Genomic DNA, 18,229 nt, shown 5'->3' on the forward strand with positions numbered 1-18,229 from the left:
AAGAAATTACAGAAACTATGAATAAATTGAAGTTGTGAATGATACAAAGATTCATATTGATGGTTTTAGTTGGTTTTGTTTGGTTGTGTTCCTGTGCGTGTGGGTCTATATAAACAAGTGGTGAGTGTGTGTGCGCCAAGTAACAAATTATGATAGGTACTGACCCAAAATGCAGTTTAGTATTTTTCCTAAACAAACTCCTTTGTACACAATCTCTTAAGTAAAGTGGATGATGAAACAAACAATAATATATAGTCACCACTAAACCTAAACACACAAAGAACAAAATATATTCCAACAACAAAAAAACAAATACAAAATTATCCATTTACCATCCTAGACAAATGTGACCATGGCTATAGATATGAGGAAGCAGAGGAGCTGGATGCAAAAATATAACCTGCAACAAAAATCAAACACAATACAATAGAAATGATTTCATGCCTCAAGATTGGATGGATTATGTTTAAACCTATGGGGCTTTCATTGGGTAATGCTCAGGAAGTACATACCTAAGTTTTATATCACAATGTCATTCTCACAGTCTTAATGTGTACTACATATAATTGAAATCAAGAAATCAGGTGAACAGAAAAAGAAAAAAAACAAAAAAAGTTTTGCAATTGAGTTCAAGAAGCTCATTCCACTCACCTTATGTCAACCTTCATTTATGAGGAATTTTTCTGCATTAAAGAAACTCAAATGCATCTCAAACTTGGTTAAGAACAAATTAATTTCCATCAACTACTAAAGCTACAATTCAAGTTATTATTGTAAAGAGCTTTCATTTTTTATTCATGGAAACTAACCAACAATTTATTAGTGTCAATTTTGGGATGATGTGTTGTAAATCAAAGAATTCGTCCATTGAAGATAATTAAATTTCTTTTGAAAGAAAATACATGGAGGTTATATCTGTTGTTCCTTGTTTTTGCTAAGCAATTTTGAAAGGCAGGAAAAAATCACAAAGGGTGGTGTAGTTGATTGAACACATTAACTATTTGACAAAACAAAAAAAACATGTTTCCTAGAGAAAGATGAAAGAAAGTGATATGTAGTTTTGTAATTGAGAAAAATGTAGGGTTTTAACAACCAAGCAAAGAAACAAACACATACGAGAAAACCACCCAACTTCATAATCACATAAATGTGTGGGAATTCAACTTTAACTTTCTTTCAGGCATTTCATCAAATAGTTTAAGAGCATAGAGAAAACATCAACATTAACAACAACCTACTATGTTTTGGTTATCACAAAGAATAAGACATTCTTCCTCAGGACAAAAGATGAATTTAAATGGAGAAATTGATATCACAATCCATCAGAATACAAAACAACAAAGCAGAGAAGAAGAAAAGAAATAAACACACCCTTGAACACACGAAAAGTTAAATCATGCCATGGTTAATTGTAATTTCATGAAGCTAGACTTGTTAAATTTTTCTTTATTGTGTATCCAATGTTAGACTTCAATATGCATGTATAAATCTCTTTATATGTACATACAATTGCTTTTGCTTCCTGCAATATCTTTGACATCAATGAAAGCAATGCACAAAGCTTCCATCAACTAAACTTTTTACCTTCTAACATGTTCTAGACTTATTAATAAAAAGGGGGAAGACACTCTTTGGCATTTATGTTTCTCATGCCTACTTAGTAAGACAGAAACAGGAAGAACAAATAGATTGAGGGATTGATTATGCTATTAGATCCCATAAACCAAATAACAAAAATAAACCCTCAAAAGAGAGAGAGCTAGGGAAAGAGAGAAAAAAACAAGAGAGGGTCAAAGTAAGATTACTGGTGAGATCCTCCGTCGCCGACCACCACCACTTTCTCTAGCAACTAATACTGTAAAACCCACAACCTCTTTTGGCTAAAATACCCAGAAATCTCTCAAACATAATCTGAGACAGAGAAGAAAATCATGGGACATAGATCAATCTCTGTCTCTACCATCTGGACTGCTCAATGTCACTCTTTGTAGTGTTTATTTTTAGTGTCCAAAGATTTATGAAGGAAGCAATTGTTATTCCTTTAGATTTGAAGATTGGAACTGAAGGAATGGAATTCCTAAAACGGAAGCGTGTGAACGCCGTGCAAGTGAAATTCAATTTATGAAACCAATAAATTCAAAGAAAAAAATAAACATGCTTCTCATGGAGGAAAATGTGAAAATAAACTAACCTTTGTAGAACCAATTCTTCTTCTTCCAAGCTTTCAACACACCACAAAATCTTCCTTGTTATTCTCCAAGTAAAGAATCACAGAGAGTTGTGGGCTTTTGTAATTTCGGTGGGGGAAGAAGTTTTTTGGGAGAATTTTGTTTCTTTGGGATACAGAGAGATCGTAAGATTGTTCTGTTCTAAAAAAAAAACTTTTCCTTTTCTTTTCTTTTAAAACAAATCTCAACAATGGAGGGGGAAGTTATCAAAATAACTTCCCCTTCTTTCCCACGTAGAATAACTCCCAAGGGAGTTATTCATTCTATTTAAATATATATATTAATTAATTAAATTAAATAGAATCAATATAAATTTAATTAAAAATATATTATATCTCATATAATATAAACTTTATATTATATCATATATAATATAACCAATGGTTTAGATCTCTCATATAATCTATAGTTCTAATATGAATCGAATTCAATTATAACCTATAGTTTATTTATGAATCTTATTCATATCATTATTATTATTTGAATCATATTCAAATATTAACTTCTCTCATAAAAAACTTTACATTATAATGTATCAAATACATTACATTAATTGTATCATATACAATTTATTCCCTTTAATCAATTTGAACAATTCAAATTAAACCAAAATAAATTTGATTCTCATTTATCCTTATTGAGCTAACAAGGGGACCTTATGGACCTACAGATTGAAGCTTCAATGAAATGAGATTAATTAATTAAACTCTTTAATTAAATTTAATCTCTATTCATTAACTATTAGTCATTCCACTAAAGACTAATAGTTGCACTCTTCTTAATGTGTATATATATATATATATATATATATATATATATATATATATATATATATATATATATATATATATATATATATATATATATATATATATATATATATATATATATATATATATATATATATATATATATATATATATATATTTGTGTCCATTAGATATAACCAATCAACAGTGCAATGACCCTTCACAAATTGCTCGTAAGTACAGCTAGGCTAAAAATTACCGTTTTGTCCATGTAGTTACATCTAACTCCTTAAGTACCATTGATTCCTCTAATGAACAATAATTATAGTCCTACTATAACTGAACTCCTCTCAGGCCAAGAGAGGATGTGGCGCCACATTGTTCAAGCCTTGAAATCAACCCTTAAGAGAGCAATTTCTCTTCTTACTCTATCTATAAAGGAGTGAATTCCTTCTTGTGTAGCTGTGTTCCCAACTCCCCAATCAAACGAATCCCCAAAATGGTAGACATATTAAGTCGGCTACATAGGCCACTCTCACCCATATAAATCAAAGGATCGCCTTCATAGGCAGGAGTTCACAACTCACTCAGGATTTAGGTCAAGTCACCTATAGTCATCCTGGTGAAATGTAGTCTCAACTAGTAACGGTGTAATAAAAGAGACTATTCATTTCATGGTCCGGTCTTATACAAACTCTTTGTATAGAATACCCCCGCTCTAATGTCTCGACATGAATGATTATGATCAAATCATTTGTAGCACTTTAGAACAATTGTAACAACTACAAAGCAGGCCGTATTCGTAGTGTCACCAGGATAAGGTATCCAGCCTTATCTATTTACTACAGACCATTTAGGTTATCACTTAAACATGATCCACTTGTATGTCTCCACATACATGTTTAGGTTACAGAAGATAACCTTGGATGTTAGTTTATTGGTTTTGTGAGTTAATGCAACTAAATGTCAAATAAAATAAAACACTTTATTTTATTAGATCAATAAAAAGTTTATATAATATATACAATTACAAACTACAAGACCACGAGATTTAGGGCATCAACCCCAACAGGAACAACCCAGATCAGTTTCTAATACACCAACCAACAAGAGAGGAATTTTTTTGACCTTGGGCGTGAACAAAATCGAAGAGAGGTTTGAGACAAATCAAAGAATGAATGTGGAGAGAGATCGAATTGAAGAGATGATTGAATTGAGGATGGGGCGTGAATGAACGAAAACGAAATGGAAGAGAGACATTTGAGGCGTGAATGAAGGAAAAATGAAAAGGCGCATTTGGGGAAAGCGTAACGCGGACAAACCCTAAAAACAAAATTAGTTTAGTAATTCTTGACGTTTTTGAAACGTCAAGGAAAATTCTCTTACTTGACGTTTTAAAAATGTCAAGAAATTTTAAAATTTCTTAGTCTTCGCCTTTTCATTAAAATTCTTGACGTTTTAAAACGTCAAGAATTTAATCGATATTTCTTGACGTTTTTAAAACGTCAAGTATAATTACATATTATTTGATGTTTGAAAAACGTCAAGAATGTCAATTTTATAATAAATCTTGACGTTTTAAAAATGTCAAGAATTTAGAAGATAATCCTTGACAGTTTAGAACAGTCAAGAAAAACGTTCATATTGCTTGACGGTTTAAAACCGTCAAGAATTCTGAAAATTGCCTCCCCTCCGCCTTTTCATCAAAATTCTTGACGGTTTCCCTATTAAACCACCTCTTTCTTGACGTTTTTACAAAAAACCGTCAAGAAAAGAAAAATCTAACCGTCAAGAAAAGAAAAATCCAACCGTCAAGAAAGGGTCTTTTTCTAGTAGTGATATCATCGAAAGAAAACTAACTACACAAACACACTCCTCAACTAAAAACAAAAAACAGAATCTTCCAAAGAGGGGGAAGAAGCATATAGGTGCCCAAGAAAGAGTGACAAAATGAGGAAAAAGACACTGTTGCAACCCAGCACATGATTGAGTTGTTAGAGAAGTGAACATTTCCCAGAGTAGCAAAAATATGAAGACCAATACATAAGACACAATATTAATCTCCGACCCCCATGGACGACAGCTGAAAAATGAACTGATCTGATGCTTCTTGGTGAAGAGTTGGGTGTCGGTTGGATTGTTCGTGTCTCCTTCACAGCTTCGGTTGTTCTTCCCTCTTACAACTGATTTCGTCTCTAAATACTACATATAATAATTAGTTAGCTCTATAAAGTTTTCCATTCTATCCGTCCTTCGTTACATCAATCCAATAGAAATCGATTTAAGAAACAAATATATAATTAATTAGATGCATTCCATGCCATTGTCAAAATCATAGTTTAATTTTCTTTTACCACACTAGGGATAGAGAAATTTAAAACATAAATCTTTTGGTAGATAACTGATCACAAAACTTTTCTTACTTTCTTTTTCGAGAAACTTTTAAAACATCTTTTTTTTAATGTTTGTAATTAAAGTTGAGAATATACTACAAATTTAGTCCCAAATTGTAAAGAATATATACGTGTTTAAAATTATATATTTAGTCTCGAAATTTTTAAAAATGTTTTACATTTTATAAATTATTATATTATTTTTCTTAATATCTTGAATTAGTAAAAAAAAAAAAAAAGTATATAACTTCTTTCTCAGATTAGTTTTCAAACTTATATATTTCTGATTAAAATGTAATATAATGATTGAAATAAATGAAAAAAAATGTATTAAGTTAGAGGTTGTTTTAATTGAGTTGAGAAAAAATGTATTTAAGAGAGTATATTTAGATAGGTTTATTGGTAGATGTGTAACACTAAAACAAATAATATAAAAGTAGGGATCAGAGTACACTACATAAACTCGTTTAGTTGTAAAAAAAGAGAAGTTGGGAACTAAAAAACATATATTATTAATTAACCAAATCCTTTGTATTCTTAAAAACTCAATAATAATTATTCTACAATTTTTAAGATTTCCCCATCCAAAAAAAGGAAAAAAGAAGAAGAGAAAAACTGGCTGTCCAAAGAATACGTCAAATGAACAAGTCACGCTGCATGCATTGCCGCCACAAGTATCGCTAAACCGTTTGGACTGTACACATTTCCAATATTACCCTTGCTTTTCTATTTACGGAACATTTGGTTACCATAAAAAACTAAGTGTTAGAATTCATAATAGTTTTAAAAAAGTTAGAAATTTTAGTATTTTAAATAAGATAATCATTAAAATTTTTATTTTTATTTTTAAATTAAAGGCTAAATGATATGAAATATTATTGATTCAAGATCTCAATTAAAAAAAAAAAAAAAAAAAAAAGAAAAACAATGGAAAAGCACACAGTAGGGGATGGTAGGAATTAGGTTTGAGATAAGAAAAGAAGCAAAATTTGTTTATTCATTGGAGGTTATTTGATTCAACATTCAAGTATGTTGATCATGTTTTGGTTTTGCAGAATAAATTAACTTTGGTTTGGTTATTTATGGATTTAATTAATAAGATAACATTATTGAGCATTGTTCCAATCATTTGTTAAAGAGTTAATAAATTTCTACATGATCAGGATCAAAAACAAATGCTTTCATAAGTTTAGGAGATGCAAAGTTTTTTGATCAAATTTTTAAGCTAACTGAAATTCTCAAACCCTAGTCCGGAATTGGCAAAGTTGATCTCCAAAACTTCCGTTCTTAACATCAATTATCAGATCGCAAGACGTCGACGCTACAACATGAATCTTTACAACTCCCATCACCTTCACTTTTCCAGCTAACCGAGCCAAAGTACTGATCGAAAGTTGACCCGAAACCACATCCGAAAACACCTCCGACCTCCCCAGCATCCGCTCCCCCATTATCGTCAGCGTTAGGTTCATTTTCTCTGTTCCTTTCCCCGGTAACCGTCCACCTGGAATCGGCGCTTCTCCCACTTTTTCACCTCTGTATATCACAACGGCCGTGCTTTTAGAGTATTCAAAGGCCACTTTATTCGGATTCTCCACGGTTAGATCCACATTGATCGATAAATTAAGATCTACGCCGTCGGTTAGAGCAACGTTTAGATCGAGCAGAGAAACTGAATCGACGACGATGATAGGCCGTTGGGGCTTGAAAACAGTGAAGGCTAAAACGAGAACCAAAACGACGAGAAGAATTAGAGAAAGCACAAGGGTTATGCAAAAATTTCGTAGTAATTTAGAAGCAGGAGCGGCCATTCAGAATTTTGAGAGTTTTAATTAATAGATACAGAATGTCATGTCATTAATTTCGTAGGGCTGAATTAATGTTGAGAAACGTTTCGGAAAAGTTTGAGATGGGAGCAGGGTGGAAGAAGGGAAGGGGAGAAGTTTACCGGAGAAATTATTTAAGTTTAGGGCAACGATGCTGTTAGAATGGCGGTGGGGGAGCGGCGGCGTTGGCGGCAATGAAGTGAAATTTTGAGGGTATGAATTAGTTTGGAGATATTAAAATGATGAGAAGTTAATTAATTATTTATAAGATTGAATTTAGTTTAGGTTTGGTGGACAATTTTATACGTTTTGGTAATTTTTCTTAATTTTAGAGAACCTATATTAACTCCCCTACTAAGAATTGTTACCAAACTTTTAATTTCATGTGTGAGTTTACCTTTTATTTGTTTATTTTTATTTTAGTTTTAGTTTTAGTATGAAATGATCATTGTTATAATATGATATGATTTGATTCCATTGATTGAGATATAAAGTTTTTAAACCACAAAACTTGTGGTGGTTAATAGTACACTTGTACGTGTGTATATTGGTTTTGAAGAGTTGTTTATTTATTTATTTAGTTTTTTACGTTTTTTTTTTTTAATTTGAATTTTCATTTGCTCCTTTCATTTCTAAGTGATACATCTTATTTTCGACTTTTGGGTTTTGTTTTTATTTATTTCATATGTTTTGAATAAATATTACCCACTTATTTTGAAAACAATTATTTATTTACCACTTTGAATATCAAAGTAAAGATGTGTTTTGTTTGGAATAAGATACAAGTCATTTTAAAAAATAGAAATGGAATGTTTGACAATTGTTCTAAATAGTTTTTGGCGTATATTTGAAACAAAATTTTAAACTCAAAGTTTTATCGTAAGAATTTAAATAAATATTTTGATAAATATTTTTCTTTTCTTAAACCAATTTAAACAAAACCTACGTGATGGATAAAAGTTTAAAATATTGAAACATAAATATCATAGAAAAACAAAACTTAAAACTCAAGAAATAAAAATGTAATATTTTGAGATTTAATAACTAAGTAAAATTTAAACTCAAAACTTAAGTCGAACTATTTAAAAAAAATGGATCAAATTGAAACTAAATTCAAAACATAACGATAAACAAATTTTTCCCTTAATTTTGTCAAAAAAAATTACTTTAAAAATGATTAATAAAACTCTTTAATTTTACCTAACATCTTTACTTTTGTTTATAAGGAGGGAGGTTGAATTACAACAAAGTAAGGGTGGATGAAAATAAGGAGACATCATTGTTACAACAATGTAATAACCAATCCATCTACTCAATACCATGAAAATTTACAAACAAAAACCTCCTTTGAGCCAAGCCAAGACGTAGACAGAATGTTTTCACTCCTTATGAACAAAACGAAATGAAATATCTTAGGTTAAAGGTAATCTTCTAATTCTAAAGTGAATAACTAACGGAATAGCAAGATGATCAGCAGAAATAAATAACACAAGAAGCTTTGGTAACCCAGTTCGGAGAATACCACCTACATTTAGGGGAGCTTCGTAGCTCAGATAAGAAATATTATTAAGATTCAAAGTTGTCAATATAAATCAATACAATAAAGAACATTCTTCTTATGTATATGACTATCTTTAAGTACTAATATAACATAAAGGATTTAGGCTCTCTTGAATTTGTGGATGAATATTCTTGAAGAAAAACTCTAGCCCCGCTGAATTTATTGACTGCAGTTCAACTATTTCAGTCTTCTTTCATATTTTTTATCAACTCGTACACAGTAAGATTACAAGTAGATCTTCAGTAATTTGTCATCATAAAGAAAGTAATTGATGTACCTTCGAAACCTTTCTCCCGAAAGAATGCTTTCAAATTGAATGTTCAATACTACCCACCATGAACCAAGCATAGAGCTTCAATATATAACCACTTTATCAAATCTTCGAGATCTTCTTTAAAAGATATAGATAAAAGATTCCTATTTATGAGGAAGATCTTTTATCTTTAAAACAAATATCTTTTTAACCTTTTTTTTAAATAATTCTAAAATAATAAAAAAAATCTCATTAATTCTTTTTGACAAAAATCTCAACAAACTCCCCTTTTTGTCAAATAGAGAATTTTTTTGTTTATGTTCAACCAGATGCCCCATAATAAAATATCATCAATAAGAAGCCAAAGAATAGATATAAAACCATCTTGAGATGCAGAAACTTCCAACAGCAGATAACGACAAGAACTCAACAAGAGACATTAAACTGACAATAGTCAAAACTGAAGCCATTGCAGAAGTCAAAGCATACATCACTAGAAGCATAATACATAGGGCACATCACAAAGACAAAATATAATGCTCTTTTGACCCAAAACAGAATAAGCACATCTTTCGCAAACTCCTTAATCCATTGGAAACAAAACTCCACAGTCTACCACCACAAACTCAAACTATCTTCCCCTTTGGACAAAAAAGAATTCATTCCTGTGATTGATATGCTGAACTAGAGGAAGGAAGAAGTATCTTCAAGTAACGAATAAGAGAATTCATCTCTACCCTTTAATCAGTTAACATATTGATAGAGGCATTAAGCGCCCGTGATTCAACCAATAAAGTGTTGATAATCTGCGAGGCTACACCAGGAGAAATACGAATCCCCTTCTGAATCGAAATATTGATAGCGCTTCTAGTGTTCACCATTCTTCAATAATCGAATGAAGAATGAAAAAAATGTCTCTAGTTCTTGCACTAAAGATGAAGAGACTGAATGAAAAAATCCCGCGCTTCTTCTTAATTTTAAACACCAATGGAGCTTATGGGCCTACGTATTAAATGTGGGATTTAGATTGCGAATAATATAAGGTCATCCTCCAGATTTAATTAATTGTTTTTACAAATACCCAATCCTGCTCTTAAATGCTTAAAATAATTTGCATCGGGGGGTTTTGTAAAAATGTCTGCTAACTGAAGAGACGACTTGACATGTTCCAGAGAAACAATTTGTTCTTCCTTAAATAAATTACAAATAGAACCTTTGTTTTAGATCCAATGATAACAATTATCAATTTGTCAAACCCTTTTCATAACCTCAAATTTTTTTTATTAGTCACCATGCTTTCTTATTTGCAAAAGTTTACTTTATAACCTTAGTTACACAGTTGGCTAATGCTAATTAAGTTTGCTGTAAGCCCTTCAACATATCTCACATCATCAAGTCTTGGAAGATTTTTATTACCAATGTTGTCTTTGGCCAAATTTCTTCCTTTTGCTTCATCACCAAACGTTACATGTCCTGATGAACATTCTTTTAACTCAGAAAAATATGAACGATTTCCAGTCATATGTCTTGAACAACCGCTATCAAAATACCAATCTTCCATTGATTTTTGAATCCTAATGAAGGCAACATTACATTTGCAGATGATTGCTTAACTCTCCACACCATCTTAGTGCCTCTTGACTTGTGAATAACATACTTAGTTTTATGAGGAATATGATTGGACCTTGATCTGTATGACACCTTCTGTTGATAAAACATATCTCTTTCTAGTTTATAACATAAGGGTCTAATATGAGATAATTAAAATATCCTCTAGCTAATTCTAAAGTGAATAACTGATGGAATAACTAGATGATCAGCAGAAATAAATAACACAGGAAGCTTTGGTAACCCAGTTCGATGAATACCACCTACGTCTGCAAGAGCTTCGTAGCTCAGATAAGAAATATTATTAAGATTCAAAGTTGTAAATAGAAATCGATACAATAAGGAACATTCTTCTTATGTATATGACTATCTTTAAGTATAATATAACTTAAGGGGCTGTTTAGTGCGCATGATCGAAATCAAATGCCTAGGAATTAAATGCCTGTGGGCTTATCTGATGGGGTTTTTGATGCGTGAGAATTAGAAATGCCTGTGTTTGGAGTGCAAGATTTGGAAATTTGGGTTTCTGATGCATGTGTTTGGATGTTGGTTTTACATTCCTGGTTTTAACTTGCTTAGTTTTGTTTTTTTTTTTTTTGCAAATTGTACATCCTAAATTTTATCATCTATCAATTATTAAATTGAAATATATATTTTTTTCAAATTATATACCTCTAATTCAATTTCTTTACCCTACTGATTTTTTATGACAATATTATAAAAACGAGAAATTTTAACATTCAATAACAATAATTTTGATCTAAGTTGCATTAACATGGTTGCTCTAATTAGGAATATTACAATCCATCCACAAAATATAACAAGTCATTTAATTTGATGGGGTTTACATAAGTTATAGTTAAGCAAAGGGTCTAGTTTGTTTCAAAAGTAAGCATAACCAAGGGGTCAAACAAAAGTGAAAGTCAAGTAAAGTTACTTTAGTTATGGTTATGGTTGCCTTCCTAAGATACGCATGCATTTTCTGTACTTTCATTCTGCTGGGTAGTTAAGGAATGTGTGCAACATCGTAGGATCAGGTAATAAAGACTCGGCTACAATTAAACAATCTTCCACGTCGATTCCAAGAATAATTTGTAATTCAGCATATAATTTTTTGTGTAGGGATGATTCTATTTCCATTTTTCTCTTTAACATGAAAGTTTCTCGCATACTTGCACGAAATGTGTCCATGAGGTCCCTTGAATATGACCGTCTTTTCTTACTTGGCCTAGATGATCCCGCATCGTGTGCCATACTTGTTGGAGTGGATGACATGTCCTCCCCTGAAGGTGGCTCGAGTCCATGTGGATTTGGAATATCAAAGTCTTCAAGATTAATGATCATGTCATCTTCCTCAGTATCTCTTGTAGTCTGTGAGCCCATTTCAACGGGTGTCTTACATCTACCACCAGTAGCTCTATCTCTACCAAACATAATTTCCAAGTCATAGAAGTAAGGAAATGGTTTATTTAGTAGGTATCGAGCATTGGGGTGTCCCTACATGGAGTTAATATATGTAAGTATATTATATTTTACTTTTATAGAAAGTATGAATTATATTCATCTTCTTACCTTAACCCAGTCATCGGACACAGATTTCTCTGCCTCAATGCACTTTCGGTCCTCATTCCAGCTAAACCCACTACATGCTGGCCCCATCATCTCTGCTATGGTAGTGTACTGCTTCTTTAAAATTTTTACTCCCGACTCTAGATTTGGAGTCACTTGTATGTTGCTTTCAAGAATTTTTTCTTTCATTAGTTTTTGTACTTGTACTAAATATCCCGGTTTGAATGTTCCATTATCAGCCCTCCAGCAACCTTTCTCCACTAGTTGTAGTAAGCACTCAACTAAAGCCTCATCCTCAATGGTTGTCCACCAATGCTTAGTGACTTTTGAATTTATTGATGCCATCCAAATTAGCACATGGATTTTATAAAAGTCAATGGATACAAAATTTATAGATTGACGCATAGATAACTTAGTTCTCATAATTTAGAGGAAACCCCCATGTATTTATGACTCCAATTACATATAAAAAATAGTTTAAGTACAGATCATGTGATAAAACTACAAAATTATATAGGAAACTAAACTACATATATTAGTCATACATTATTCCAATCCTCAAACATTTGGTTTGCAAGATTATCCCTCCATTCAGTCCAGACATTAGTCGTTTCCACGAAGTTGAAATTCTCAATGTTCATCTTGCTTGCATCACCTTCACCAAGATGTGGCTCCTCAAATGTTGCCTCTGGACCCATTTTTCTATGTAACAAGTTATGTAAGAGGCAACATGCCATTATTATTTTACATTGTATGTCAATGGGGTAATAGGATCTCCCTTGTAGAATGACCCACCGACCCTTCAATGATCAAAATTCTCTTTCATTAACGTTGATAACAGAGGAATGCCTCATGTTAAATAGCTCTTTCAGGCATTTTGGTGGGTTTCTTCCATGCCATTCAGTTAGATGGTAACGTTGACCTCAGTATGGAGCAAGGAATCCTTCAGCATTTAGATAACCAGCATCACACAAGTAGTAGTAACTTGCCTATGTTGCACCCATAATGAATTATTAGGGTACACACTATATTAAATGAGCATATGGTCTAACACCACTGTGTGGGAAGAAGAGAATGCATCATCTTACCCTTTGGGACTTTTAAACTAGTAGGTCGTTACACTGTATCTCTAAGTACACTCGAATTGGATGTAGACCTTTCCCATCCAGGCATGACAAATATGAACTCACCATTTTTCGAACACACACCAAGTACATTGATGGTAATGTCACCCTTTCTAGACCTATACCTTGGGCGATCATTCATACTTACATTCAGTTTGATGTGTGTATCATCTAATGCACTTAGACAATTCCTGTCAAGGAGCAAAAGATATTTTATTCGTCAATTGATAGAAGCACATTTCCACTGTAAAGTAGTGGTGGATCGATTATATACCTGAAACCATCGCCACTTCTCGTGCGAACATGAATGGGTCACTAAATCAGGTTGCTTAAGAAGGATTTCATGGAGTCTAAGAACTTCATTAAGAACAACGTTGAAGTGTCTTGATACTGTTTCACCAGACCTTGCAAAATGTCGTCGAGCTACCCTATTCTTGACATCATGTGCTACAATATGCAAGAAACACTACAAGAGACGGGGGTACTCCCGACGCACAAATACGTCGGCGAAAATGCAAAGTACGTCGGGAAAGAATATCCCGACGTACAAAACGGCGTCGGGAAGAACGTCGGGAGAAATGCGTCGCAAGAGGCTTTCCCGACGCCGTACCAAATCCGCATCGGGAAAGCCTTTCCCGACGCCGGGAGATGCGTCGGCATGACGGCGTCGGGAAAACCTTATTCCCGACGCCGTCTATGCCGACGCATCTCCCGGCGTCGGAAAAACCTGTTTTTCGACGTTTTTTTTCCCGACGTAATGAACGTCGGGAAATATTTTTTATATATATTTTTAAATATTTTATTTTTACTTTTTTCCTTATAATATTTTGCTCAAACATTCACAATGATGTTCGGATTGCTCAAAAAAATTTCGCGACGTTTTGGATTAAATTAAAATAAATTAATAAATATACAAACACAAATTAAAAAAATAGAATTAAAATTAATAATACGAATAAGTTGACTACAACAAAATATAGTTCTCAATATAGAAAAAACATAAACATAATGAAAAATCTCCCAACGAGGTGCGTATGCGCGTCATTCTACACCTTCGGTCCTAAAAATGGTATAAAAATAACTAAGTTTAATACATAATCATATATTGCAAAAACTTAAGAATAATAGAGACATATACGACGTACCGCAGAGCTAGGGATCATGTGGTGGTCCCTGTTGTGCACGAGTTAGGTCTTCAATCATCTTTTTCATAGCTTCCACTTGTGAAGCTAATGCTTGGTGATTTCTATCTTGTACTTCAATCCGTTCCAAAGCTTCATGAAGTTTAGCTTGTAATTCAATCTCTTTCTGTGTGGACTGCGAACAAGATGTCGACGAACTGCTTGCACTTGCCATTCTACGGGCCTTCGGCTTGGGTCCCCAACCAAGGCCTTTTGAGTAGCCTGGTTGTCTACCCAACACCTGATCGCATATCTCATCCTCAGAGAGTGGCTGAATACCCTCTGGGGTAGGCTGGGATTGGAGTTCCAGCATTTGATTCTGCAACAAATTTAAAAATTATGTTAGGTAACACGCAAAAATATATAATAAAAGTGGATAATTAATAAGGGTATAACTTACATGCGCATCCTCGGCGGCTTGCGACACGAATGTCCCAGCTCGAACGTGTGTTTCCCGAAACAATTCCACACGATCGACCCGCTACCCTCTTCTTTCAGCGAGCTCATACTGTCGTTGTAGAAACGACTTGGACCCGCTACTATGATTGTAAGGCTGCTTCTGTCTAGCAGCCTTGTTTGTCCGTGATTGCTCCTGCATTAAAACAATTATATTGTTTATTTCTTATACATATAAAAACTTGTTATCATAATTAATCATGACAAATACCTGGAATGCACGGCTGATATAATGGTCGCAGAGGAAGTGCCAATCCTCATCACGTCCAACCAATGCGTTTGGTGGGTTGGCACGAGCCTCCTCCGGGTCGCTGTACTTTTTGAAATGTCTATGACAGTTGGCCCGGAACTCTTTAAAGGTCGTGAGCATCTGATGCTCAACAAACCTGTTCTTTGCTTGATCATTGAAATCAAGCACAAACAATCGCTGCACATTACAAACATAACACATTATATTGGTTAAAGTTAGATATGTTTCAAATGAAATCATATATAAATGTGTAGTGCATTTAATTACCTGGAGGTCGCCCTTGACAACCTCAATGTATTCTCTCCCAACGTCCGTCCACTTAAGACAGCGGACGGGAAATGTCTTTCGCACGCACACGCCTATCGCCTGGCTGAAACGAACGGCGTGTGGAGAAATAGGCTTCTCCGCTCCAGGGGCGATCGTCATCGGAATGCGCCCATTTATTGCAAAGTGGCGCTCTAACTCCAAGAGTCGAGACTGCGCACGTCTCCTAGGAGTCGGAGTCGTTTGTTGAGAAGAAGACCCTGCTCAATAAATAGACAATAACATATAAAGTTAGAAAAAAGAACATGAAATATTTGTAAGTTAAAATGAGGAAAATTCTTAGACTCACCCGTATTGTCGCCCACAGATGATGACCCTCCCGCGATGTTATTATCTAAATCGTCCTCAAACTGGAGGAACATATCGTCCGTCTCCATAAAATTTGATCTTCGATATGACATAATGGCTATGGACATAGAAAACAAACATTTTCAATTTAACTTAAACCTCCCTCTCCCCAGATAAGTAGTAATTCCATTTCATAATAATTATTGTTGTAGTTGTTGTTGAAAATGAAATAGATAGCATTTTGGACAAATTATATCTTGGCTTCTAGTTTATTATTGAATTGAATAATGGAAGGATATCAAAAAGAAGTTTATATTATACATAAAGAAACAAAATGATAGAATGAGCATGAAAACACTTTGTTGGCATGACAAAGATATATAATCTTAAATTCAAATTAATTTGTTTTAGTGTCAAATTCAAAATTCAAATTAAATCTTTATCTCAAATTCAATCTTAAATTCAAATTAAATCACAATCTCAAATTCAATAAACACCCCCCCCCCCCCAATTCAATATAACCTCAAAAATCTCTACACATTCAAATTTTTTATCAATCTCAAATTCAATTTCAACTTCAATCTCAACGTCAATCTTAAATCCTAAAACCACTTCAAATTCAAATTCAACACTAAAACCTAAAACTAATTCAAAATCTATATCCTAAAACTATTTCAAAATCTAAATTCTAAAACTAATCCTAAAACTAATTAACTAAAGCAAAACAAAAACAAAAACAAAAAAGAACTTTAAACAATTTCAATAAACTCTATCTAGCAAACAATTTGAATATACGTTAATTTAATACATACATTTTTTTAACTTTGAAACAAAAAAACAAACAAACCCTAAACTAATTTTTATAAAAAAAAACCCTAAAACATAAACTTAAACTAAATAAATTTACATATTTCACTTACCTAAAGTGGCAGACGGCGATGAGGAACAACGGCGAGGGCGGTCGGCGACGGACGGCGGCGGAACAAAAGGAAATTTCAACGGCGGCGACTTTTTCTTCTTCTCCTTTCTTTTTCTCCTCCTCTCGGTTTCGGTTCTGTAATTCACAGAACTGAAACGAATTTAAAGGGGATTTCCCGACGCAGTGACGTGGCGTCGGGAAATCCCTCAAAATGCGTCGGGAAAAGGGGAATTCCCGACGCTCATTAAACCCCTTTTCCCGACGTTTCACGCGGCGTCGGGAAAATGGCTTTCCCCGACGCCGCTCCCGACGCACTGTTCACGGCGTCGGGAAAAAACCCCTTTTCCCGACGTATTCTTGCCGACGCCTTCGTGGTGCGTCGGGAAAGATGGTTTATGAGGGCGTCGGGAAAGCCCTTATCTCCCGACGCGTTGTTGAGGGCGTCGGGAAAGTCCTTATTCCCGACGTTCTCTATGCCGACGTGCTTTTCGGCGTCGGGAATGCTTCATTTTCTTGTAGTGAAAATCGCAACCATCTCTTCAACATCCACATATTGAGTGGCTTCCAATCCCCCTCTTGTTCTTAACATAGTACACAATATAGTAAAACATCTTCAATCCATATGTGTACTCTCTCAACAAGCTATATCTCTTTCATGAATTAGACGAAAAATGTAAGTTGCCTAATTTGGTGTCTTAGGTGTGGTGATTGGTTTTCTATTCTTCTGTCTCCAAGTCTCATTATCATATTGAACATTAGCATAAGTTGTTGTTGTGTTGTGCAAATGACAGTAAGTATTGCAATCAACTCGTTTGGTTCTATGTCCATGTTATTTTAGTACTTTAATTAACGATAAGTTCTTGACAAAACAAACACAATCGAGTTCCTAGTACACGAGGCTCTTGAAGTCCTAATAATGTTTGTTTCCTAACATTGTGTTCTCTAACACAACAACAACCTACTTTAATGGTTCAAGTTCTTTTGTTATTTTTTTTTGTTAATTATGTAACTCTTTCCTTAGTCATGAAGTTTGAAAATTTTCTTGATTTAGTTTTGATTTTAGAAAAGACAATAGTGTTTTTTAAGGAAAAAAACTTGTGAGACTTACTTGATTTTAATTTAGCATTGTTCTTTTTTAAATACAAGATTATCTTCTTTTACAATTTTTTTCTTCAAAACAAAAGTTCTAAAAAATTGCTTTTGTTTTTGTTTTTTTTTTAATTATGCAACTTTTTGCTCTATGTAATTTAATTATGAAGTTTGAAATTTTTTCTTGATTTAGTTTTAATTTTAGAAAATATAATGATGTCTTAATTAATATTAATTTAACATTATTTTTTAAAAAGTGCAACATTATCTTTGCAATTTTTTTTTCTTAAAAACAAAAGTTTAAAAAAACTGTTTTTGTTTTTTTTAATTATGTAACTCACTATCTATATAATTTAGCTATAAAGTTTGAGTTTGAAAATTTTCTAGATTTAGTTTTGATTTTAAAAAAAG

General features: G+C 33.2%; 3 protein-coding genes and 1 long non-coding RNA gene across 4 annotated transcripts; all 4 read right to left on the reverse strand.

The window, feature by feature from the left end:
• Window positions 1-6,608: 6,608 nt before the first annotated feature.
• On the reverse strand, window positions 6,609-7,181 carry LOC103502964 (uncharacterized). Its single transcript, XM_008467086.2, has one exon. It carries the CDS (start codon window positions 7,179-7,181, stop codon window positions 6,609-6,611), a length of 573 nt encoding a protein of 190 aa, XP_008465308.2.
• Window positions 7,182-9,360: 2,179 nt separating this feature from the next.
• Window positions 9,361-12,532, reverse strand: LOC127143956 (uncharacterized protein At2g29880-like). Its single transcript, XM_051079266.1, has 4 exons — window positions 12,191-12,532; window positions 11,791-12,115; window positions 10,346-10,483; window positions 9,361-9,503 (listed from the first exon to the last, which is right to left on the reverse strand). The coding sequence occupies exons 1-4, from the start codon at window positions 12,530-12,532 to the stop codon at window positions 9,361-9,363; spliced, it is 948 nt and encodes a 315-aa protein (XP_050935223.1).
• Window positions 12,533-14,167: 1,635 nt separating this feature from the next.
• On the reverse strand, window positions 14,168-14,805 carry LOC127151687 (uncharacterized). The gene is made up of 2 exons (XR_007824785.1): window positions 14,457-14,805; window positions 14,168-14,371 (listed from the first exon to the last, which is right to left on the reverse strand). It is a non-coding gene; the product is annotated as an uncharacterized LOC127151687 (long non-coding RNA).
• Window positions 14,806-14,927: 122 nt separating this feature from the next.
• Window positions 14,928-16,838, reverse strand: LOC127151686 (uncharacterized). The gene is made up of 4 exons (XM_051091611.1): window positions 16,731-16,838; window positions 15,812-15,928; window positions 15,160-15,722; window positions 14,928-15,084 (listed from the first exon to the last, which is right to left on the reverse strand). Exons 2-4 carry the CDS (start codon window positions 15,921-15,923, stop codon window positions 14,974-14,976), a joined length of 786 nt encoding a protein of 261 aa, XP_050947568.1. The 5' UTR covers window positions 15,924-15,928; window positions 16,731-16,838; the 3' UTR covers window positions 14,928-14,973.
• Window positions 16,839-18,229: the final 1,391 nt, after the last annotated feature.

This window comes from Cucumis melo, chromosome 11 (assembly GCF_025177605.1).
Source record: "Cucumis melo cultivar AY chromosome 11, USDA_Cmelo_AY_1.0, whole genome shotgun sequence".
Classification (NCBI taxonomy): Eukaryota; Viridiplantae; Streptophyta; class Magnoliopsida; order Cucurbitales; family Cucurbitaceae; genus Cucumis; species Cucumis melo.

Bases quoted from the DNA above. Each gene is read 5' to 3' on its own strand.
- LOC127143956 (XM_051079266.1), bottom strand. From the start codon at position 12,532: ATGGCATCAATAAATTCAAAAGTCACTAAGCATTGGTGGACAACCATT. The intron at 12,116-12,190 runs GTAAGAAGATGA...AACTCCATGTAG, and splicing joins TGTCCGATGACTGGGTTAAG to GGACACCCCAATGCTCGATA. The intron at 9,504-10,345 runs GTAACTAAGGTT...TTATGCTTCTAG, and splicing joins AATTAGCATTAGCCAACTGT to TGATGTATGCTTTGACTTCT.
- LOC103502964 (XM_008467086.2), bottom strand. From the start codon at position 7,181: ATGGCCGCTCCTGCTTCTAAATTACTACGAAATTTTTGCATAACCCTT.
- LOC127151686 (XM_051091611.1), bottom strand. From the start codon at position 15,923: ATGTCATATCGAAGATCAAATTTTATGGAGACGGACGATATGTTCCTC. The intron at 15,723-15,811 runs GTGAGTCTAAGA...TTTATTGAGCAG, and splicing joins ATCTGTGGGCGACAATACGG to GGTCTTCTTCTCAACAAACG. The intron at 15,085-15,159 runs GTATTTGTCATG...GTTTTAATGCAG, and splicing joins ATATCAGCCGTGCATTCCAG to GAGCAATCACGGACAAACAA.